Source organism: Ambystoma mexicanum, chromosome 10 (genome assembly GCF_040938575.1).
Source record: "Ambystoma mexicanum isolate Mex_15411 chromosome 10, UKY_AmexF1_1, whole genome shotgun sequence".
Classification (NCBI taxonomy): Eukaryota; Metazoa; Chordata; class Amphibia; order Caudata; family Ambystomatidae; genus Ambystoma; species Ambystoma mexicanum.
The window spans coordinates 428,637,769-428,663,607 of NC_090932.1; the positions used below are offsets into that span (position 1 = coordinate 428,637,769).

At 45.6% G+C, this 25,839-nt stretch overlaps 1 protein-coding gene across 7 annotated transcripts in view; it reads right to left on the minus strand.

Annotated features, from left to right (window-relative positions):
- The window catches only part of PIK3CB (phosphatidylinositol-4,5-bisphosphate 3-kinase catalytic subunit beta), a 2,502,085-nt gene that overhangs the window by 102,972 nt on the left and 2,373,274 nt on the right, over window positions 1-25,839 (minus strand). For all 7 annotated transcript variants that reach the window (XM_069617988.1, XM_069617990.1, XM_069617991.1 and 4 more), the window contains one exon: window positions 7,511-7,643. In XM_069617988.1, coding sequence (XP_069474089.1) covers window positions 7,511-7,643 — 133 coding nt within the window. The remainder of the gene's footprint in view (window positions 1-7,510; window positions 7,644-25,839) is intronic.

A 25,839-nucleotide genomic window follows, 5' to 3' on the forward strand; every position in this document is an offset into this window, starting at 1 on the left:
ACAGACAAGGAACTCCTAGCCATCAAGTCCGCTTTCAAGGCGTGGCGACACTAGGGAGGTACCAGGTGAGCGTAACAAGGACAGGATCAGGGAAGGGCAAAACAGACAAGGGTCCACAGATACCCCTGCCTTCCGCCGCAAATTACAGTCCAATAGGGCGGAACTGCTTCAACTAGCCATCAGCGAGGAGAGGTACCTGGGGACCCAATCCTTGCGACGAGATATGGGGAAGAAGATCGCCCGAGCAAAACCCTGGCGTGGGTCATTAGGAAGGAGCAACAATCCACCAGCATAGCTGAGGTCGAAAGCTCTGATGGGACCCCAGTTAAAGACTTACAGGGGAGTAACAACGAATTCCGGGAGTACTACAATAGGCTGTACACATCAAGTCCTAACCCTGGACACAATGAACTAACACAATACTTGGATGAAGTAGCACTAGGCTGGCTAGACCAAGACCAGGGTAGCTCCCTTAATGACTGTTACCGAAGAAGAAATCCGCAAGGCTATAAAATCCCTCCCTAATGGGAAAGCCCCTGGGCGGGACGGGATAACAGCCGAATTTTACAAAGCATATGAGGACATAGTTCTGCCCCACCTCCTGGCCATGTACAAAAGTGCATTTTCCAAGCGCTCTCTACCAGAATCCACTAGATCTGCCCTTGTAACTGTCCTGCTCAAACCTGGGAAAGATCCCTGACAATTCTCAGCATACCGCCCATTGTTACTCATCAACACCGTCAATAAGATTCTGGTCAAAATACTCACTGACCGTCTCCTCCCACATATGCCAGTCTTGGTTTTGCCGGACCAAGCCGGGTTTATCCCCAGCCGTTCTACCCAATATAATCTAAGACGCTTCTTCACTCTTATGCACAACGTAAACCCAGAAGTGCCGATGGCGATAGCCGCTCTCAACACAGAAAAGGCCTTCGACTCCGTTGAGTAGCCTTTTCTCTTCGAGATACTCCGGCGATCTGGGTCCATGCTCACATATATTCGGTGGGTGAAAACACTATACACGGCCCCCAGAGCAGCAATATACACTAATGGTACGACATCGGAACATATTTATCCCACACGCAGCACACGTCAAGGCTACCCCTTCTCTCCAATCCTGTTTGCTCTCGCTATGGAGCCCTTAGCATCTCACACACACACACACACACCTCGCCATTGTGTCCCTATATGCAGACGATATCCTCTTATATGTAAAGCACCCTCTAAAGAACCTTGCCCCCTTAACACAGCAGGTGGTCAGATTTGGAGACCTGTCCAGGCTCAGAATTAACTGCAACAAGTCAGAGGTCCTCCCCCTAACACCAAGTGTACAACAAGCGGATGTGAATGGTGCCCGCAAGGGATACGATATCTAGGTATTGTGGTATCCACCACGCAAGAAGATCTATACAGAGATAACTACATACAAACATTGGAAGCCCTGGAACAGAGGGTGGAATTGTGGGTGCTACTCCCCATAGCCCAGGCGGCCCGCATAGCACTAGCAAAGATGGTAATTCTCCCTAAACTCCTGTACATCTTTAATAATGTTCCTCTGTTGCCCCCTGCACACTATTGGTCCCGGGTCCGGAGATTAATGACAAGGTTGTTCTGGGCCCGGAAAATAGCCTAGGGTAGCCTACAACACCCTGACCCGCCCATATGAAAAAGGCAGCCTGGAATATCCGGATATGCATCTATATAAATTAGCAGCTCAGACAATATATCGCAGGATGGAGTGCCCCAAGCCCCGATTCGCCCCACTCCCAACTAGTTACAGCAATCACTACCCCCTGATGCTCTGATGGGTCTGTTATGGGGTAACCGCGAGACCGTCCCCAGAGGGGAGATCCAGCCACTGGCAATAACCCGTAGAGCATGGGACGGGATATGTCGGCTGTTGGACTACTCCCCCCACTATCTACCCAGATTTCCAATCTACAATATAGTCGGGATCCCACTGACACACAAAAAATCCTTTAAAGAACACTTCTCATTTCTATGTGTACGGTCCCTTGGTGACATTGTACACGACAATCAATGTGTAACCTGGGAGGAACTTAGGATGAACGGTGAACATAATGCTCTGTCTCTACTTCACTATTACAGACTGCCGGGGTATCCTCAAGAATGAATAGCCTGAATTCCCACAAGCTCCCACCCCACACCCGGCCCAGGGCTACATTACACAACCCCTGTCCCCTCGGAAACTGGTTTCCACGATCTACAAATTAATCAGAAATGGGAAGAGTGCGAATAACCAAAGGTACAAAAATGCATGGGAAACAGCTCTTGGGGAGCCGTTGAACGAGGGCCAATGGAAAACTGTCACCATGCAGACCCGTTACATATCCCTCCACTCCGGATACAGGCTAATCCACTACACATTTCTCTACCAGATCTACTACTCCCCCGCCGCCCTAAGTAGATTCCTCCCCGAAAAACCCTCAGACTGTAAGAGATGTGGAGTACAATCTGCAAACTTGTATCACGTTGCTTGGAGCTGTCCCCGCATTAGACCATTCTGGACAGCCATAGAAGAAGCGATGACTGATATGCTACCCTCACAGAGGGAATACTACCAAAGCTCTGGCTATTGGCTCTGATTGAAGGTGGCACTCGTACAGAAAAGAAACTCTTGGGCATGCATGGCCTCAGTGATGGCGAGACACCTGGTGGCCGGAGCTTGTGGGAGATCCAAACCCCCCCCCTCCCACATTTCTGAAATGGCTAGAAAGCATGATCCTGTCGGAACAGAGAGAGACTAGATACGCCTCTGCCCTCCCCGCCTCTAGCCACCCATTCGACTACTGGCCTCCATGCAGACAATACCAAACAGACACCGCCCCGTCAACTCAGACCCCCCGCATCTACCCCAGAGCATGAATAGAGGTGCGCTCCTTTAGACTCTGTAGTGTCTCCGCATCGTCGCCTGACGAGCTCAGTGGTGGACAATAATGTACTTCAAAATGCTTTACTGTGTGTTAATGGCAACCTCAAATGGAGCAGATATATATGTGGCTGTATTTTCTTGAGTCCGTAAGATGGGTGGGAGAGATGGGCATGCAGAATGTAACCTTAAGGGGATTGTTGTATGTATTTAATAAATGAAACAACTTTTTTTTTAAAAAAAAAAGCTCTTTGAGCTTAATCATAATTAACAATAAATAAAACAAATAACCACTGATTATATGACCAGACTTCCCCCCAAATCTATCCATGAAATATCTACTCTTAAAAAGTACACTGCATCACACAAGAATTCTATTCATATACAACACATTAAGCAATATACTAAAACCACAATTATTTAAAATAATTCATTAGCAGAATTACTGTGACCAAATCTAAACATTTTTCCCAAATAGGACATTCCCTTACAAGGTATTTAGTTGGACCAAATGCAGATTTCTCTGTCCCCACACATCTTTTCTTTTCTATTCAAGTAATGTCAATGTTTTTCTCCCATTGGACTAGATGATAATAAACATGCTAAGACCCAATTGTTAAAAGCATCATTTAAATCATGTTTTATCTTGCTGGATAATGTGCCTGAATCACTCCAAAGATGGCAAAAACAAAGTTCCCGTAAAAGAGATTCAACACATTTCAATTACTTATAATGGGACATAAAATTCTTTTATGTAAAATTAATTGAAACGTAACCAAAATAAAAGGGACTTCAAATAGGCTTCATAAACAATTGGGTGAAAAAGCCACTTCCATGTACACAGGTACAGAAGGGGCATTAGATTGAAGTACTAGTAGTTTTAAAAATGATCGCATGCCATTTCCAAACTGCCCATTGAAGGGTGCCCCCAAAGTTCTGCCCCATAAATAGCTGAGAAGATGCAGTGGCCTTGTAGACCTCTAAAGTGGGTAGGGAAGCTTTAAAGCCCAATCTATACAAGAGAGAGGGACACCTCTGCCATTTGTCTCAGAAACATTAGCTTTACCTTAGGAGGGGAGACCACAGCCCATTATTAAAAATCTGTGGACATATATAGTCAAAAGAGTCTGCTAGGCGGATCATTCATTCAGTTTTAAATGAATCTTAATGTTTCTAGCTCTGAAGCTCTGGTATGCATAGAAACTGTTCTTAAATGATTCACCATCAAATTGCAGTCCTTTCTACATTTTTCCAGAGTTGCAAGTTGCTTGTTAATACTTTCAAGTGTCAGTACATGGCCATATCATCCGCATAAAACAGAATACATAGCTATTTACCACAAATTTTGGTGCATCACATTCAAGGTTCTGAATTAGAGATGCTTAAGTAGTAATGTACAATAAGAACAATTAAGAGACAAGAACAGATCCCTGCTGAATCCCAGTATTTACAGATAAAATACTGTAGTTAGGACGCCAAGTTCCTTTAAACCCTTTGTAAGGTGTAGTTTGCAAGTACTGAGCCATTACCCTTCTTAAATAGGGGAACAATTTCAGGTGAATGCAAGGAGTCTGGGACATTGCATGCAGTTTTCTAATGCTTCAAACTTTCTCAAGACTTTTCCTGCACTCATCTATGTTAAGATGGAATTCTGAACTCTGACATGGTGGGCAGAGGTTCAGAAGGCCAGCCTCGTTTCTTGGAACAGGGTAACCATCTGGACAAGCCAGACCAACCACAGTAGCATTGGCGGCGGTCAAGACCAGGTCTTAGGAGGGGTGAGGGTGATCGGAAGCCCACAATGAGCACACAGAGTAAACGAAACCACAAATTACTCAGCCAGGTGTATTTCAAAATATATGTACATTTAGTAAAGGTGTTTTAAGCCAAAAACAAAGTAATTATTCAGCAGTAATAATAAAACCAACACAACACTAATCTAGCAAACATATATACAGTAACCAATGGCCTAAAGGATTAGTACACAGTATTGATCCACAACCTGAAAAGAAAGGGGGTCATATAGTGCGAATATCGTTTAGGCAGTCCTTCACAATTCAAACCCTAACTAAGGGGCAGTCCAGTCCCTAAGATGAGTGGAGCCTTGAGCTGAAAAGTACTTTTGGTGCTGGCGCATGCAATTGTGCGGTTAAGTCAAAACTGGGTCTCTTCAAGGGGCTGTACTGACCCAGGAAGTTGGGTGAGGCAGTGAAGAATAAGTTCCCACTATTCGAGGAGGCTCTCCCCCAAGAGAGCAGAACAGGATCCAAGAATTGGAAATAGCTCGCTAGCAAGGCTACCTCGATAAAGAAGAGTGGCCCTCAGGGGACACTGGAATGTAAAAATGGATGGATGTGCCAGGGGCCACCGGTAAGGGTTGCAAGTACTCACCGACCCTCGGCGCACTCTGGACCGAACTTTGGCAGTCGAGTCCACTTCAGTCGGAGGTTCAAACCCTACAGTGGCTGTGTGGCTTTCAGTGGCTACATTCCAGGGATGATTCTGGCAGGACAGTGGCGATTTCTCCGCTCCTGATGAAGGTATCAGGCCAATTCCACTGCAGCAAGTCTGAGGACACAGGGGGGGCACAGCAGCAAGGCACCCACGAAGTTTGGCACTACAGCTGGGCGACACGATGACTCTCCTAATTCTAGACCTAGGATTGCTAGGTGTATGAAACTCAAGGGAGAGTGCCTTATACCCAGAGCTTACAGTCTCCAAAGGCTCAAGTTGAAACTCGAGACGGCAGCAGTTCCAGGGCAAAGGTCCCGTACGAGCTGGTCAGTTCACTGGTCGGTCCAGGAACACTTCCGAAAAGGCTCGCTTACAGGTTAAATATGAGGTGCCGAGAATAGCTGGTCCCACTATTCCAATGAGTTGAAGCGCCCTTGCAGGCCTTTTGGGTTCGATCAGAAACAGGGGGTCCTACGGGACAACAGCAGGCTCAGGGTGCCAAACCTTCCAGTGGGTTACCAGCGGTTCAACAGATCTGCTTCGTTGATTCAGGATATTTGGCTCCTTTACTAAGTCTGGTTTGAACTCAGAAGATCATACTGGAATGGGTGTAAGATGCCTTCTCTTATCCAAAATTTCCTTTGTGCCAAAACGAAGAGAAACCAATGCGAGATCTGTTCACAAACAGGCATCACAGACGTGTACCAATCACAGACCACTATGGTCCCAGTCATCCCAGCACACCAGACATCCTGGCAACCACGATGTGTATTGGAACTAGACAGCCCCAGCCCACATTCTGGAGGCACACACACAAGGCATGCAGAAGCCCGCGAAGGCTTTGGTTTGCGCGGGGGGTCTGCATGACCAAATAAGGAATGTCTCAGGTCTGCTTGACCTGGGGAAGGCAATGGGACAAGATGGCCAAAGGACAGAACAAAGGATTTTGAGGCAAGGCCATTTTAGGACTGGTCACTGTCCTGGGCCAAATGCGGTAAACACGACGGTCCGGCTACGGTGATCAGACAACAGCAAATAGTTGTGGGGTACACAGCTGGAGGAAAAATTACCCATAAAAGGAAATCTTTTCTAACAATCTAGCACATGTCCATGTTATTTCCTTCAAAATCGGAGCAGCGTTTAAAAGCAGTAATGTGCTGTATAACCATTTCAGAACCATCTTAAACCTCAGACCATAAAGAAAGCTATATACAATGAGATTTTACCATTTAAAAAGTTAAAGGTGGAAATGTAATGATGCTTTTAAATAGTGACAGATTTGCCTCATTTGCTTCTAAAGTAAGGTTAGATAGCCCAAGAAAATCAGTTGTGCCAACTGGTGGCACTGACAAAAATGATCATGGTAGGCTTGGGCTCTTCTTTAAGCCAACCAGTCACATTCCCCAAAGTACAAGGACATTGTAAAGGTCTTTCCTGCCACAAAGTTACATTTCTAGAGAGATGTATGCAAAGCTCCATTAAAGGTTGTTCCCTTGCCAATGAACTAGCTAATGTTCTGAAAAGTAAAGAAAATAGACGTTTTACATGGAGGTCTCATGTACAAGTACTCAATCCAAAAATTACTTTTTTCTATCCATATTGTGAACTGTAGATTAAGGAGAGAGGAATATATGATGTCAAAATACAAGGCATGTATAACCCAGCTTTGAGTTTCTGAATGTATCCTAAATATTCAAAATGTCAACACACCAGAACAACCTCATCAGAATATTCATTAGCCTTCATTCAAAGTATGTTTTTTTGTAAGGAAAACAGTTTAAAAACATGAATTAGCAGAGTCATGTGACATTTGCAACATCATGTTGCTTTGGGCCTAAAAGGTGAGGCTTTATGTAGAGGATTATAAAATTGGTATCAAGAACACTGCAGTCTCATTTAGGTTTATGTTGTAAATAATAGATGGATGTTACCCTGTTCTGCATAAATATTTGCTTTCATTGTCATGCAAACTGTTGTAGACATAATCCCTTGTACAACTTAATGGCAAACGCAGCATGAAGTAACTAGTAAGTTGGACTTGCATAAAGCAATTATTAAGCAACGGTAGAAGACAACATACACCGTAGTACAAGAACACAGTTTGAATCTTGTGGGCATTATGCATAAATCCATAGCAAAGTGGAGTAAAGAAAATGTGCTTTGTACCTTGAGATATTGAATATCTTTCACAGAGGTGAGTTCCGGCAGTCCTGCTGTCAACATCAGTGCAAAGAGAGTTATGAAAAGGTTTCCGTTCCGCCGCAAAATCAAGTAAGCATCCTCACAACACTGCCTGAATCTTGAGCAGAAAATACAATACACATTTTGAGACAAGCTTTGATAAATGTCTTTTTGAAGAAAGAAGCAGATCTACGTCAAATAGCAAGATATGTGTTCTAATAAAGTAAGTTATTTAAATGTGAACACATCAACAAAAACATAATTATACCTCAACAGTATATTTGAGGTAGGCTCACAATGTATTTTTCAAGAACTGCCACTTGAATTGCAGAAACACGCATAATGTACCATAGCAAAGAATGATTAGCATGACTGATGACCTCAGATACACTTGTGAAAATGCAGTCTGCAAAAAACCTGCAAAACTGACATTGGATACACAATTTATGAACATTTTACTTACCATTGATAATTTTCTTGTTGATGAATACAGTATTCTACCCATAGATTTCACTTCTTTTGTGAGCTTATCCCTGTATAAACTAGTTCAGGAAGTGTTTGCACGCCCACTAGGTGGCTCCCTGCCAAGTGAGTCAGAATATCAGTCATGCCCATGGAGCAGCATGTGACATCCTGGGTACTTACAGATAGCCATAAGAGCTTTTTGACCTCAGTTCCACCCAATTCCATCCATCGCAGTCTCTGAGGTATGGTGAAAATACAACATCAAAAAATCAACAAATTACTTACCTCTCTGTAATGTTCTTTGTGATGGACGTTCCGCTCACGGAATTCTCCTCTGTGATAGCTATCTCCCAGCGCCAGCTGCTTTTTGGAAGCTTTTCTTGCCACCAGGGGGCACAGTGCTGCCCACATCATTCCCCCCCACCCGTTCCCCGAAGCCTCTATGGACCACACGCAGGCCAGACAGAACATCAGGGCCAGTATATATAGACGCGCTGTGTCCGTGACCTCAGTTCCACCCTTTTTCCCTAGCACTTTGACGTTGAGGGACCGTAGAACTAAGGTGAACTAGATACCCTAAGAGGGGCAGTTAGTGTAGGCAACGAGGAATCCGTGGGAGGAACATCCATCAGAAAGAACATTACTGAGACCCAAGTAATTTGTTCTTCTAATGGACTCATTCTTCCCATGGATTCCTGATCCACGATAGACTCCCAAAGCAGTACAATGACCTTGAGGAGGTAGGGTAGGAAGGACACCACCTTAAACCAGAGAACTCTGAAGGACAGTCCTGCCGAAACAAGTGTCTTGACCAAACATAGAATCCAAGCAATAATGCTTAGCAAACGTGTGCAAGGAAGCCCATGTGGGTGCTTGGCATATATCCAGAACAGGCACTCCATGTTGCAGACTAGAGGTGGCGACCAAAACTCTGGCAGAATTACCCGAGAGACCCGCAGGGACCTCCTTGCCGGCAGATTGTAGCATTCCGAGATGCAGAGAGTGATCCACGAGGCATGGTCTGTTTCGTAACAGCCCTGCCTGCTCGGGCACCCGCGTAACCAACTAAAAGTGTGTCATCCGTCCTGTTCTCCCTTGTCTGAGAGATGTAGAACTTGGTGCGGACCAGATCTAGGCAATGAAAACTCTCCTCTGCCTTGGAATGGTGAGGAGGAGGAAAGAAGACAGGTAGATGGATATTAGGGAGAATTATCCAGAATGGCTAATTTCCCTTACCTACTGAGTCCCTCAGCAGCTTTGCTGGATTCTGGGATTTTTTTTTAGCCTTTTGTTCCCACTCTTACATGTGTTTTGCTGTGTGTGTTTAACATTTTTTGTGTTCATAGACTGTGGAGCCTCACCTACTCCACAGGCATCTTTTTTTTTTTCTGTGTCACACAGCACCTTCAGTGCAGTGACACAGGGTTGTCTTTTAGACTTCCCAACTCAGACTCCATTTTCTGGGACCGACTACTGTCTCCCAGAACATATAAAGTTGCCATTAACTTTATTAGCCTCTGTAAAACCACAGACCCAGTACAAACCATCTTACATGGAGTACTGGAAAGGGTTAATACTTATCCCGATTTGTCTGTTTCTCTTGGGGCATTGATTCGCTCCCTTTTCATCAAGACTTGGTTGCTGGCAGTGGTAACTACCCTATTTTTCCTACAGGGGTTATCTTAAATAACCTTGGTATTATTTTAGGCTATCTTGGTAGCCTCAAACTTAAACCCGCTGGACCCTATATGTTTTATTACGGTTCAGGCTGGGGTTATTCGCCATTTCTTTTTGTAAAAGTCTTTCTCGTGTTTTACTCTGCGTGCCAAACCAGGTTTGATTCCTTTGTTCACAGTCTTTTCCCGGGCTTCTATGCAGAAGCCCTCCTTAGGCGCCTGTATGTCTGGGAGGGTGGGGAGGAGGGACAGGATGTAAGGGAGGGGTTTAGGACTCCCTGCACAGGGTCTCCTTGGAGACCCATGTCGCACTCTGAAATGATTGGCTGTGGGGACTGTCTCGGCAGGACAGCCACCCTGCTGTGTGATTGACAGCAAGGCTGTGTGAATTGGGGAAAACTGCATAAAAAGCAGGTCTCTGGGTCTGGAAAGGCAGAGTCGCCACTGGAACGAAAGAACCGACGAGGAGCTGACGGAAGAGGACCCCTACCATCACTGAACCACCTGGTGAAGCCCTGCTGCAGGTCCAAATCTTCGAACTCCAAATACAGAAAAGATCCTCCAGGAATCTTCTTCACCTGAGCTGGTGGGACCAATCAGTTTGCCCAAACCGCAAGCCAGGAGTCCCTCCTCTGGTTGAATTCGCTGTACAGAGCTACAGTGGGCCGGATAGCCAGCAAGGTCGGACCCTGCTTTGGTTTTAAGGCGTGCACCTTTTATTGGTTGCTTTGCTCTGCTGCTGGTTTCTTCCCTGGGTAGTGCAGGACCCTCCAGTCTTTCTACTTCATGTCAGTCCGACAGTCGCTTCAGGAACCGTGAGCCTGCAGGAACTACCAGGAACGTCCGCCTCAGCTACAGCTTCTTCTCCATTGAAAGGTACTGTTCAAATCCAGTTGTTCGTTTCGTTCAGCTGCGGTAAAGTATGTAAAATCTTTCTACAATCCGAGGGCTTGTCCTTCTCTACTCTTTAACCTAACTTTTCTGCCGACCAACTTCGTCCAGACCTCTTGGCAAAGACTTAACCGCGAACATCCCTGAACTGTGTGATCTTGAGCAAAATACTTTTGTCCTATTGACTTTGGCCCTAAGCCTTTTTGATTTGATTCTATCACTGTAGTTCCTCTTTCTAGACTGCCCTGCTTACTTACCTGTTGGTACTGTTCAATTTCTGCCTAACTTTGTCTTTCCCTCCCTTTTAAATTTCTGTAGTGCCATTTTGCTCCCACTTCATTTTGTGAGCTTAACTTGTCTGGAACCTATTGGGAGTGGTGTGGTGTATTAAGAGTGTTATTTTTAAACTGCTTTACTTTAGTGAAAGGTTATACAACTGATGTGTAAATAAATGTATATTATTTTACTCAGAAACCTTGAGTCAGTGTTTGTTTGAATCATAGTAATTGCTGTCCTTTGTGTAACCATTGATACTGCTCATGTGCTCTTGATAGGTCTGGCTGCTCAGCCATCGCTACCACTTTTACTTGTGTAGTACAGGCTTGTTACAAAGGTGAATTTGTACCGTCACTTGTAGTCTTAATTGTGTGTGGTGTTCCCAAAGGGTACTTCATATAATTCTGCCTAACCATGCATCTTTTGGGAGAGATGGAAATCAGACCACCTTCAGGGGGAAGGAGCGTCAAACTCTCAGCGTTGCCTTCTCCTTGTAGACAACCAAGCAAGGAGGATTAACAGACAGACTCGAGCTTACTCACCCATCTAATAAAGTGATGACAACCGGGAAAATCACCTTAAGTGTGAGCAATCTTAAAAGACAAGAATGATGCGGCTCAAATGGAGTTCCCATTAAAAACGTCAAAACTAAATTTACGTCAAACACCGGAACAACAAACTTGCATGGGGCAAACATATTGGAAAGACGCCTCAGGAATTCAATAACTGTGGGTATTGTGAAAAAAGAGCTGCTTCGGGATCCTCATCAAGATAAAGACAGAAGGCCGAAATCGTCCACCACCTGCAGGCATAAATGGTCTAGCAAATAGGAGCACGTCTAGCCGATAGGAGGACGTCCAGGACGTCCTCCTACAAATCTCACTGCCCAGACCACAGCGTTTCAGCAGCCAGGAATGATGATTAAGGCTGCGATGGCTTGGGTGCATGACCCTCCCCTCAGAGTGGGAGAGGAGCCCTGTACTTTGCGAAAGACGTTAGGGAGGGGAGATGGCCATGTTCAACAGCTCCAGGTACCATGTTCTCTGGGCCCATTCCGGAGCGATCAAGATCATCGTGGTCCCGTACAGACGCAGTATCCTGAGAACCAGCAGGAACGCATGGAGCGGGTAGAATTCCCATTCCATTATCAAGGTGTCCCTCAGACCACCCTGCTGAGGAAATTCCCTGGAGCAGAACTACCTGCATTCCTATTTACAAAGAGGCGCATCTGCAGAGTACCCAAGAGGGAGAGAATCTCCTCCAGAACTTCCTGGCTGAGATCCCACTCGCCAGAGGTGGAAGACTGCCTGCTCTGTGCGTCCGTTAGAGTATTCTCCTTGTTGGCCAGATGGGCCGCAGTCAGGAACACACTGTTCTTCACAGCCAAGAACCACAACCGCCTTGCTTCTCTGCAAAGTGGCATGGAGCCCACACCACCCTTCTTGTTGAGGTAATACATGGCTACAGTATTGTTTGTCGAGAGTAATACTGTCTTGCCTTTCACAAAGGGAAGGCAAGCGCCAGGGCCAGCCTGATCACGCTCAGTTCGAACAGGTTGATGTGCCCCCGGCACTCCCATGGGGACCGCAATCCACTTACCATCAGATCATGTACGTGATTCACCACTGCCCTTCAGGCACGCATCTGTGGCTAGGGTCGCTTGTGGCCCTGGTTGCCCTTCACGGACCACCATTGTAGGTCTCTGGACACTCTCTCCAAGACCATAAGGTGGTCTAAAGCCTGTCCCTAATATAGAGACCATGTAAATGCACAGATGGGCCTCTGGTACTACCAAAAAGCTATACGATCCAGCAAGCGTAGAAAAGCCAAGGCTGGAAATTTCACCTATGGTTGGAAAACCTGGGCCATCTTGAAGATGTTAGCCACTCTGTCCTGAGGTGGGAAACTCCGACCCAGGCAAGTGTCCAACACTGCCCCGATGAATCGAAGGGACTTGGACGGAGAAATCTGGGACTTCTTATAGTTTAGGGAAAAGCCCAAGCTGTGCAAAAGGATGCATGTCCGGTACATATGTGCAGACGCTAGAGCTGTTGAACGGGCTCAGATGAGCCAGTCGTCCAGGTAGGGAAAGACATGAATGCCTTCTGTAAGGTTGCTGAATTAAGGCTCAGACACAATGGTGGCATATGTTTGGGTTCAGACTTTTATTAAATCAAGAAAGGGTTGGAAAACTGCCTCTGTGTCTAAAGCTAAGAGGGGTTTCCATGCCTAAAGGAAAACTGGTGAAATCGTCAGGATGTCCAAAATCAAAATGTCGGTCACTGTCATGTCTCGAAAGCCTACTTCTGATCATAACACTAAGAATTTTCATCAACTGTGCAATATGATCTCTTCCCAAAGTAAAGTGTTCAAGGTAGTTCTAATGAACAGAAAAGTTCCCAGTCTCTTGGTCAATCAAACCTGATGAAATAAACTGTTTTCTTAAGTATAGGATTCCAAGGCAAGGGTTATGCTCCTTTCACCTAGACGACTTCTAGTTTCATTCATTTTGGGCCTGCTGAGCCTTGTATCCTTTTAGGTAAATGTCGCCAGGTAAGTGGCATCTCACTAGGTAATTCACAAGGATATACTTCTCAGATTCAGTTCTTTTATCCCATCAACTTGGCACAATTCCCTACCAAGCATAGGCTCATTTCCTTTTCACTTTCAGAGTCGTTGACACTCTTGTTCTCAACTTATGTGGGTGCGGGTCCCAGACTTACAAATATCTGAACGGCTTGGTTTACTCTCCTTGTCAGCCGTTGTCCTCTCATGGACTGTCTCTCTTTCTCTTACAGGGTTCCAGACCCTCTTGTTCCCTGTTATTTCAGGTCTTTGCCTTTCACATGGGTGCGGGTCTCAGACTCGCAACATAGGATTGTATCCGCTTTGTTTACTCTCCTGCCAAGCATACAACGTTCCCTTGTTTACTCTTTCTTCACTTGGCTTCTCATATGGGTGCGAGTCCCAGACTCACACTTCATTGTTGTATCCGTTTGGTTCACTCTCATGCCAAACATATGATTCCTCTCTCTTGGTTATTCTGGGGATCCCAGACCGTCTTATACTTTGACTTTGATATGGGTGCAGGTCCCAGACTTACAATTTCCCTTCCGGTTACCAGACCCTCTTATTCCTCTGGATCCCAGATCCACTTATGTTTTGCTTTCTTAAGGGTGGGGTCCCAGACTCGCAATGTTCCTTCAGGGTCACAGACCCTCTTGGCTCCAACTTTTCTCTTCACCCCCTTGCTTTCCCGGACATCAGACGCCTCTAAAGTAACCCTTGTACCGGTTAACTTCTTTGTTGTAGGCACTTAAGGTGGAAAGAGACTTTAAACTGATGTCCTGGAATATCGTTGTTGTCCGTAAATTGCGAATTGACCCGGATTGGTGCTCTTTTTTATGTACATTTCATATCCTAGTGCTTTAGTAGCCTTGGGCTGTTGACTCAGTATTTTTTCCAGGGGTACCTTTTGTTCTGTAACCCGGCAAATAATGAGGTCTGAAAAGGCAGCCCAGATCTTCAGAGGCTCTGCCTTTGGTCCAGCAAAGATGACATGCTTTGTCTTTATAACATTTATAACAGACTGTGTGCTCAGAATTGTATAAAACCATTGTGGATTTACAATCCCAATTGTTATCCAAATGTATACCCATAACCTGCGAAAAGTATTATTGTAGCAGTTAATATTCAGTTGGAAACACTAAACAAGCTCATGGGCTTGTTGGGTGACCAGGATTTGGTTTGGGGCATCCCTACCGTGGATGCAGCCCCTCCATCAAGAACACAATCTGGCTGTGAAGTCTGATTGCACCATGTTTAATATGGGTCTGAGAGCCTGTAACGGGAGGTTTCAGACGGACCCGCCTGCGCAGTATATCTTTAAGGGTGCAAATGGGGGCTTGAGCATCAAGCTTTGGCAAACGAAGGCCAACCTCGGAAATCGCTTAAATGGGAGGCAATTAACAATCCAATAACTAAATCCTATAAATACACACAAGACAACAAATCTTGAAAACAATGATAAGGTATAATAACAGAATATGAACTTATGATGGAAATGCTACCGCTGGTTTCCGCTCCCGTTAAAGTGATTAGGAAGAAAATACAGATTCTTCCTGATTGGTTTGATGAGTGCCGCCTGCCAAAAAGGGAAATTGAAAATTGTATCAACTCACAATTGGGTGTGGATAGGGCCAACTTGCACGTTTTAAGAGCCAATTATAAAGGTTTGATTTATCTAAAAAGAGATTTTATTGCAGGGAAGTGGGTCAGTTTACAAACTGCCCTTAAGACTGGAAATATTTCCCTTTTCTGGAAATTGATCCATGACATAGACTTGAGCGATAAACAACCTACTTAATGTTGCATTAGTGGTGCTGTGTGAAAGCCTCATTTTGCAAATGTATATCACGATCCTTCCCTTAAACAGTAAATTACCATTAACACTGGCTACAGACCATTTCTATATTTCGGTGAAAGAAGTAGAAATTGCCTTTAAGATGGGAAAGGCTGTAGGCCCCGATTTAGTAAACTTTGATTTCTTTATAGACGACGTGGCCATTTGGGCCCCCGTCCTTTGTACGATTTTTAATGCAATTCCAAAACAGGGAACTATTTCGAGTTCTGGTTATATTCAGTAATTGTTCCCATTTATAAGTGAGGGGGCTGGGGTAGCCCCCTAAATTACCGTCCGATCTCCTTTTTGGATGGGACTGGTAAACTCTTTGGAAAGTTAATATTACATCAGCTCCAGGAATGGATAGAAACAACATTATCAGTCATCTACAGGCCAAGTTCAGAAAGAAGGCACATTGGACCAGTGTTTCATCTTTTGATTGTTAATTTTAAAGTACACTTTATTAAAAATGAATCTATATGTGGTATTCTTTGATTTGAAAACCACTTTTGACACTATATTGAGGGCGACCTTGTGGCAGATGTCTTCCTGCAACGGCCCACCAAACCCGATTTCAATAATAACCCTATTATACTCTGGAACTAAGGCCTGTGTTTGTTATGGCCCGGGTTGGGAGTCTACCCCGCATTTCGCCATAAATATGGAATTAAAACAAGAGTGTGTGCTGGCGCCTTTCCTTTTTAATCTATACATTCAGGAAGTTATTGACTTTTGCTAAAGGAGTGCCAAGACTGCCTGAAAATTGCTTGCAGATAAATAGCCAGCACTTTTTTTTTATGCAGACGACATTTTAATATAAACAACCACAATGGGTTTAGAGAGATGCATTGCTATCTTTATGGCCAAATGCGTGGAGCTTCAATTAAACCTTAGTACCACCAAGACTAAATCAAAGGTATTTATTCACCACCAGCATTAACAGAAATGTATTCGGCTGAAGGTCAATGGCATTCCAATTGAACAGGTCGATCATTATCTTGGGGTGAGATTCCAGAAAAATCCTGGTTGGGGGCGTAAGAAAAGCAGTGGCTACTTCAGAAAAGCTCAGTGGGGCTACTAAGATATACTTTGTGAGGCATAGGAGTGGGGCCACATCAGTGTCACTGGAGTTGTATGATAACCAGGTTTTAGCTGCTTTTTTGTACGGTTCAGACTCTGGGGGTATGCTAATTGTGAGCAATTAAAGATAAAAGAAAATGTATTTTTTAAAGCTGTTATTTCTCCCATTGAGCGCCCCTTCAGCCTCTACACATTTAGAGCTTGTGATGTTACCAATTGGCACAAAGGCTACACTCAACTCTGTTTTCTTTTCTGGTTACGAGTATGGTACCAACCAGGTTTGGGTGAATGCAGAGAGATGTTCGCCCACTTAATGTTCCTAAATCGAGGAAAAAGCCCTAATTGGTTTTCAAGAATATATATATATGCTCAGATTTTTAGAGAAGTCTGGGATAACCCCACAATAAGCAGCCATGCAACTCTATGCTAGCTAAAGTAGCTGGCAAGGAATCTAACAACTGATTTTCTTTTGGCTGATGCCATGAATTATAAATTGGTCTTAGATTATCTCTTTTACAATCCAGAGATCGGTTTTAAATAATACTTGGATCTAATTTTTCCTACTTTTGAAGAATGTTTTTTTTTTTAGGGAGAATTCCCAGGGAAGCAGGGTGATTTGCTAGGAGTTAGCGGACATCGAACTCATGGAAGGCCTAATTCCTTCCCACACCCAAAAGGAACGCAAGTCCTGACAAGTAGCAAATTCAACTGCGGTTTATTACAGCCAATAAACCATCAGGGATTAGCACATGGATAGAAGTCCAGGCACTCCCTCAGTGAACACTGGCTTGCAGGTCAGTTTTTAGGCACATCTACGGCACAGTGGCATCACAACCTGGGCCCTTCTCTAGCAAACCTATCGCCACTCGGTATTGGGTGTTGAGTGGTAGTTCCCATATAGCAGTCCCTATAGAGATTAGATTACTGGCTCTCCCAGGTCAGGTGTCTGGCATGGATTAGCCCAGAAAAGTTTTACTTCTAAATTGTTTCAGTATGCGTATCCAATGATTGGTTGTTGGCCCCCGCTACCCATCCCATGAGGCATGAATAGTGATTGGCCGAGCCGCTTGCCCCCAGGCCTGGGACTCAAGTCGGTTTTCAGCTTGGAGTGTACCTGTTTGAGGTAACATGTGCAACTATGTGTCTGCGTTTTACTCGCATGTGAACCACCAAGCTATGAGCGTACTCCTTTCCCAACGTGTAGCTTTGGCTCCGGTTCTAATAATTTTATTGCCAGCCACTGTCTAGCTCGTGAGACCTCTGCTCTCCCCAGCCATCAATTCTTGGCTCATACTCAGCCCTGCTAGACCACGTGTCCAAAGACCGTGTTTGTGAGCTTCTGGAGTGCTGAATTAGTCTGAATTTAGGAGAATTATTTGGGTCTGCCCCAACGGTGTTAATTAAGATCAGGAGAAGAATGTTGCTTGCAACAATGCAACCTTGGCAGTGGTACTGCTCTACACATGGCAGTTCTTCTGGTTCACGCTGTATTCAGCTTAGCCTCAGCTTTCTGAGATCGTTGTGGCCTACTGCGACTTTCTGAGCCATAGTCTGGTTTCTACTTTATGTGCTTTCCCATAATATACATAGGTTAATGGGTTCTGGCTTTGCTGGGTTCCCCGAGGTGTTCCTGAGTTCTATAGGGTCAGTTGCATGTGGCCATCTGCAAGCATTTACACAAGATCTCCTTTGCTTCTTGTGGTTCCTATGTTGCTGCGACAAGCTAATGAAAAAATAATAAACGTGCAGGCAGTATGTACATATTACTGTCCTCTAACTTATAGAGCTGTAGGCCTGTGTTCTTTGTGTGTTTGGATTTGTGATTATGTCCCGATGTGCAGATGGCACGTGTACCTCATGTTGAACCCTGCTAAGTCATGTTGTCTCTAACATCTAGATGCATGGCTTCTTAGCGCTTTAGTCGAGACGGTCAATGGAGTTGTCTTTGATTACATCCTGTCAGTCTTCATCCACCTTGCATAATGTTTACACAGCTCTTGGATTGTAAGGTTGCTGAGAGGGTATCTTTCATTGTATTTGTCCATTGTAGGTGCTGTGGGGGTTGGTGCGAGCTTGTGCAATCGGTGGCCATGTTGGCTTTGGTTTTTCTTAGGGTACCAGTACTTTGCGGATGGGGCAACAGGACCGGATTTCGACCTTCCCTCTTCAGTCCCCCCTCTGGTCGACTTGTCGACCACCTCACGATAAAACCGTGGATCATCTATCAGTCGCCATATCTTTGTGATCCCTGCGAGGTGTCCATAGTAGTTCACATGATCGTCGAACGACCAGTACATGTAGGCACATCCTCCTTCGGGTTTGCACCAAACCCATTTCCCTTCATACTTCCTTGGGTTACGTGGATTGTCTACCTCTATTCCAGCCGGAAATAGGTTACACATGGTTATCCTTTCTATCAGTCTGTCTCTTTCTTTCACAATATCATCCAATCATCCATTGTTCCTTCGACATTCATATCCATAAGGATTTGCATTCCTATTGCTTCTTCTGCTTTTTTCTCTGCACCTTCTGATACATATCTTGATCCCACACAGGGATGATCCTCCTAGTGCCAGAGCTCCAACTATCACGTTCAGTCCATTTGCCAGCCAAGATGGCATTCATGAGATATGCTAACAAGCTTTTGTCCTTCCCTGTCCCACGTGCTTCGTCCTCCATCTTCGAATGCATCTGGGCTAATTGTGCAACTGCGTCTGAGAGTGTTCCGTTATCTTCATAGTTGGCAGGTATGTACGTGCAACATGAACTCCCTATTTTAGCGCAAACGCCTCCTTGCATCGCTGTGAGTATATCCAGGACGTATCTATTCGGAGGCCCACCAATCTTATTGCTCAGAGTTGTTCTTTTATGGCATTGAACCCATTCACTGTTGAGTTTATAGTTACCACCAAGTTCCAGCAAGTGATCTGTAACCATTTGGCATCAGTGTACGTCTGTATTACAGGGATCATTGATGCGAAGAACATTTGTGTTCTGCTGAACAGTCTGTGTGATGCCTTCATCCAGTGCTGCTTCTGATTTGCTGAAGAAATAGTTCCCTCTTTTCACTCTGCTCAGCCCTTCCGGCTTCTTTGCATTATTGGGTCGGCAGGTGATGTTGCATATAGTGACCTCTTACTGCTCCTGTTGTCCATTTTTGGGAAGTCATCATGCATCACTTCGTTCCTAGTTACCACTAGTGAGGGCATGTTTATGTGTACCAGGGAGCATATTCCTCCCCACTCAAGTGGCAATTTCTCGTATGCTTTACATCCACAAGCCCAATAGTGATCCATCAACACCACTGTTCCTGCCCCCATTTCTGGGATCGTTTCAATTCTTTTACATCCTTCGTTTTCACCGACCTCTTCATCTCCACTGTGCTGATAACACAGGGCTGGTGTCTTCAGGGGGATTCTAGGCATTGGTCCAGCTTCATTCTCCACCCACGTCACCAACTTTGAACTCCTTTCCATCTCCTTCAGACACTTGTTGTTTTCTTCTTGTACCTTGTTCACTGCTGACCTTGTTAAGGTCAGTGCCTTGCTTCCCACCCCTCTAGCTTTTCAGCCATCCTTATTATATACTTGGCCACAGATCAATATTTGGGGCCTCTCACAACAGCCTGGCTCTCCTCCCATTTCCTTCACTCTTGGTGTCCCCCTTGCCTGGTCTGTCTGTTATGTACTGCAGTCCTTGGAGCTGCCAGTAGTTGTTCATCATTGCTAGTGTCTTGATATAATTATCTTCATAAGCTAAAGTCCCTTTGGACATCCACCTTAATGTTGCTGTACACCCTTCGAATCTTCCTCGCGTCTGGAACATTGCAAGGTACATGAGGCACTGTGCTTGCGCAACGGGTATTGCTGTTGCAACAAAGGTTCTAGAGGCACTCATGACGCAGACGATTAATGAGCAGACATAACAGCTCTCCCCGGTGATATCCCTAGTCACTTTGAACATGTGTTTGTACCACATGCTGTTTGTCACCCGTGCTGTGTCTGAGATACGTGTCAACTCCCTTCATGTCTGCATCAACACTGCGCTTACCTCTCCTTACCTTATCAGCAGTGCCTTGTCCTCCACCTGACATGGTAGTTCCTGCTGCTTGGGTCAGGGGCATGCTAGTAGGGGTTATAGCAACATCATGCACTGCAAAACACAGCTGCCATATGACAGTGCCCATTGTTCCAGTGGGTACCAAAAAATACACAAGAGTGAGTAAAAAGTGTATTTTGTCCATGATTACCACTTACGCTGCTCGGTCCAAGCAGCTGATGGGATGATAAAGTTGCCCACCTGAAAATCGCAAGAAAAGACGTCAATAGGTTAGTACTTATCAGTACCTCAAGCTCCATGAAATAAATAATCACTTAGAGCAAAGTCAAACACTTCTACCTGTACCTTTCATATTAATTGACATCTCTGAGTGTGGGTAGAACAGGGTATGCACTATGTTCAAGTTGGGGATACGCTTGAGTCAAATATTCTATGAATACTTGGAAGTATACTTCAGGAGTTCAGGCTCTGAAATGGCTGGGTCTCCTTATAGAGTGTACACATTGGTTGGACAATTCTTCAGGGTGATCAATGGGAGGAAACATAAGGCTATTACCCTAACAATTCTGACAATCATACGCAACAACCTGCATGTGCGCGAAAAGAGCGGGAGACAAATAGTGTTACAGCTGTAATGTACGCAAATCTCAATTACTGCTCCACAGCCTGCATGTGCAGAAAAAGGGTTAAGTCACACAAACGTGTTTCAGCTGTCAAGTGCGCAAGACTGGTTCAAGTAGCAGCTTGTAACTTGTAGGTGTTGGGGAATAGTAATGGTCAATGTTTTCACTGGTAAAGTTGCACTACTGTTGCTGTGGCTACTTCTGCTACTTGGGAGTGTCTTGTTAGACCTTGCACCCGTTAAACACAGTAATGCAATTATTGTGCAGCAATGTAGTAATAAAGTATTTGCCTCTTCTTCCTTGATGGCCCGTAAGTGTTCTGTTGAAAATGGAACTAAGCCCACGAGGCCTCTCCTGTCCCCCAGTAGAGAAGGAAGTCAAGGAGGTGCTCCATGGGCCAAGTCCAAAGTCTAGAGGAAAACCCCCGGAGGGGAAAAAACCCTGTGTCCCAGTAGACTCAGGGCATGTATATCCAGATAAACTTGGCGTAGAATGTAGACTGTTGCCACCTGGCGATATGCAGGAAAGGAAAACAGGACAGAACTTGCAGTAAGATGAATGTATATAACGGAATCAGAGGAGAGCAGAATATGGCAGAGAACCATGAGCTACTGATTCCCCAAGCAAACGGAAAGCTCAACAAGCGCTCAGGAGGCGGAGCCCTCGACTGCGGTGAACCAGGCAAGAGGAGCTGCAGGAGGGAGCAGCAGAGCCGTAGCCACGCGGCAAGGAGAAGCTGCAAGTAACAGCAGTGCCGCAGGAAGACACGGATAATGAGCCTGAGAGCCCGAGCTGCAGCAAACACACGCAGCAACCCAGAGAAAGAAACTCGGTGGGCGCGAAAAATAGAACACAGAGCCACCTATAACAGGGAAACACAGTCAGAAACGAATGTAAGGAAACAAAGCTGAAATATAGCACAGAGTAGAATAGCCCGAGTGAAGTGCTCGGAGGGCACTCACAGAGGAGTCAAAAGGGTAAAAGGCAAAGCTTACCCAGCGAAAAGGAAAACTAGCATTCTTGCTTTGAAAAATCCATGAAGCAATGCACCAAAATCACCCTCTGCACAGCTTAGATGCTACTGAGGCAGTAAACTCGAGCTTCCTGCTGACACTGCCCTCTGGTGGTTTGACTAGAGTGTCGATGTTTAAAGATGCACAGAGGACCTAGTCGTCGTCGTCTTGGGAAGGTATGAAACCCATAGAAAGGGCTTCTATGCCAGCGCTGCCACAGAGACCAGCAGGAAAGGGCTTTCCTAACACGTCTAATCATGGGGTGACCGGAAGTCTCTAGTTCATGGGCATTTGCACTTTCTGGTGGATCGTCGGTTGTTGAAGCGTTGGCCCTGTTGATCCCTGCAGTTGTTCTTCTGGGTGAGGCCGATGATATGTAGGGCTTGACGTCATGTAGGTGGTTCCAAACCGTTTACCCTTCTAAGTGAACATCTTGGTCAGTTATGGCCTCCACTGCATGGGGCCCTGTAAACTTGGGCACGTTCCAGCACCTTCCGAAATTCTTTAGGAGCATGAGATCTCCTACTTGTACTAAATGCTCCTTTGTTTGCTCTTGTGCTGCGTCACTAGAGTTTTCGTGATCGTCGTCTTCAGGCCTGCCCTGGGTCCGTCGTATCTGGCGAGAGAAAAAAGAAGCGCTAGAAACCATTAAGTAACATAAACAAACATCTCATGACCCAAAATTTCAACAGTACTCTCACAATCCCTTAGTGTTCTGGTGGGAGAAGCCAATGGGAGGGGCATTTGCTGTCCTGTGACCAACTCGTGGGGTGTTAAATGGTGGTCCGACCCTGGCTTGTTGCGCAATTCGAAAAGTGCCAATGGCAAACAGTGAAGCCAGTTTTTCTTGGTGCTATGCTGAGTTTTGGCAATACTCTCCTTCAGGAGAGCATTGAGGCATCAACACACCCTGTTTGCTTGCGGGTGCTACGCACATGCAAATTTGTGTTTTATTCCTAGCAGGGTAGTGATGTGTTACATTTCATTGGCGTAGCGAGGGCCATTGTCAGACCGCAAGACCTCACACACGCCCCATCTTGGGAATACTTCCCAGACCAGGAATTTGGCTGCCCTCAGTGCGTGAGCATGTGAACAGGGTTCAGTCTCTATCCACCTTGAGAATGGGCAGACAACCATTTTCATATAGCGGTAACCTTGACGTACCTGGATCATGTCCACATATTCAACATGGAGATGCAGAAATAGGCCTTCGGGTCTGGGCATGGCTCCTCTCACAACTTCATGAATTGCTGGCAGGTCAGCCAAGTGCTAATTAACTCTGTCACATTTTTGTTAAAGTTGGAGCAGAACCATGATTCTCCAATTTGTGCAGCAATGACCTCTTTCCCCATGTGCGTTGGATGATGCAACTGCGCTAGTGCCGTTTTCAGTTATGCAAGTGGCATGACCACTTTCCCTGTGTTGTTTTGTCACCACAGGGCATCTGTAGGAGACACCGAGCAGCCTCTTTTTACTCATAGTTCCTTTTCTACCTTGGGTACAGCTCCCTGCAGTTCCATAATCTGAGTTTCTGTAGATAATTGCACTGTTACGCTCACCTGGCTCCCTCTTATAGTCTCACCTGATGGTTTGGAAAGATGACCTCTCCATCCTGCATTGACCACAGGTGTGCGTAGATAACCAGTTGCTTCACTGGCTCAAAGGAATTGGTGAGTTCCAGAAGAATATTGACTCTGAGATTCCCGGCAAGACGCTGTAAGTATGTAGTTCGTAAGAGTTCAAATGTCTGACTTCCACTCTTGTCCGATTCCTTGCAAGTTGCAGCTTGACCCTAGCGAAGAGTTCCTCGTGGCAACCAGTAATATTCAGGTAAGGATTTGTATTATCCAACACAGTTCAATAAAATAATGTCAGTATGTAACCTGTTGCTTTCTCCCTTATTCAGGCGCTGAGAGAAAGTATGAAGTCTCGGGGAATAATGCCTCTGGCGGTAAATCAGGTAAGTCTATTGTGGTGAGGAGGTTTCCCCTTGTTTGTCCCTTTGTTTCACCCTTTGTTTCACCTTGCTGTCCTTTTGTTTCCCCTTAGGGGCCGGGGTTCGGCGAGGATGCAGTGGAAGCTGCGCCGACCCGTGAAGAGGAATAGTACCCCCGGTGGTAAAATCAGGTAAGTCTATGGGGGGTAACTAATATTGCCTCTGTTTATACCCTTGGCTCACCTTGCTGTTCTTGTGTTCCCCTTAGGTGCCGGAGTGCGGAGGGAACATAACTTCTTTCTTCCAACTCGAAGGCGCGGTGGATCGGGAATTCAGGTAAGGATCAAAGGTATTGCTCTTGTTCTAACCTTTTCTCCTTCTTTCTCCCTTTTTCTAGGAGCTCCAGACTCGAGGCGGGCGTGGCAGAAGACTGGATGCAGACTTGCAGGCACGATGAGCGTTACGCTGCTGGATGCAGAATAACGCGAAGCGTGTGCTGCTCTTCGGGCGTGGTTTAAATAGCCCCCAAAGTAGTCCCGGGTAAGTATTCCTCCCCAACCCCATCCGAGTAAAAAAATAGTCCCTGGGTAAACTAGTCCCTTCCAAGGCTCTTTTGGCTTGGAGCTCTTGCAGCATGGTCTGCATCAGGTACGTTTTAATCTATGAGCCTGGCGCCTATGGCGCCAGGACTGACTTTCCATATGAGCCTGGCGCCATAGACACCAGGACTGCACCCAAATATCCCCTAGCAGGGGTTGTGGGGCTTGCTTGGAATAACTTGATGCCTGCTTCCGGGGTTGCTGGACTTGGTCTGGGTCCCCGGGGGTAGGCATCATGACATGCACCCTTCTCTCATCCCCATGTTTTTCAACCGTCCCGGGACATTAGGACGTTCTTTCAGATCCCACAATACCCCAAAATAGGATGCGCATTTTGCTTCATAGTCAGCTGCCTCGTTTCCCCTCGAGATGGCGTCTTCCCTGTTGGTGTGTGCTTGGCACTTCACCAAAGACAATTCCTGTGTATATTGTTATCACTTCAATCAGTTCACCTAATGGTAATGCAAGCTGTACCAGAGTCCCATCTGCTCTCCAGTACCCTCTCCTGAGCCATTGTTCCAATCCTGAATGCACTGTTGACGTGACATAGGCACTATCGGAGTAAATGGTCACACTCTTATCCATGCTGTGCTGTAGGGCCAATATAAGGGCCCCTTGTTCTGCTGAATAATGAGATGGTAACCCGGCACATGCAACTACCTCACTTGTCGCATCCTCCTTTGACCTCACTACAGCAGCCCCAGTCCTCCTGACCCCACCAGTTTGATCAATCGTTGAAGAACCATCAATGTACAGCACCCCCCCTCAAGTGCATCTTCCTCCACCTTGCACATCTCATTGAATTGCTCTATGTTCTTGGTGCAATCATGAGCCCAATCCCCTGGTTGATAGACATCTGCCATAAACAGTGCTGAGTTTACAGTTTTGCATCGTACTATCCTCAACTCTGGTTTTGATAGTAGTATCTGATATCCTGACGATCTCGGTGTAGTCCGTGTTCTCTTTGGTTTGTGCAATATGGCGTGCTCCACGTAAAGGGTAGTGGTGCACACGATAGTTATTGCAGATGCTCTCTCCACTGCGAATGCTGCAGCTGCCAGAGATTGCTCTCATGCATAGTGTCCTCTCATTGCTGATTCAAGTTGCCCAGTGTAGTAAGCAAGTGGCTTATGGCCCAGACGTGTCTTCTGTGTCGGAACTGCCTTAATTATGACACCGTCAGTGTGTGAGAATAGGAAAAATTCCCTTTTATAGTCGGCGGTCCCTACACTGGTGCCATGCATATCGCTTCTTTTAGCTCATGGAATGAGTCAGTCGTATCTTGTGTCCAGGT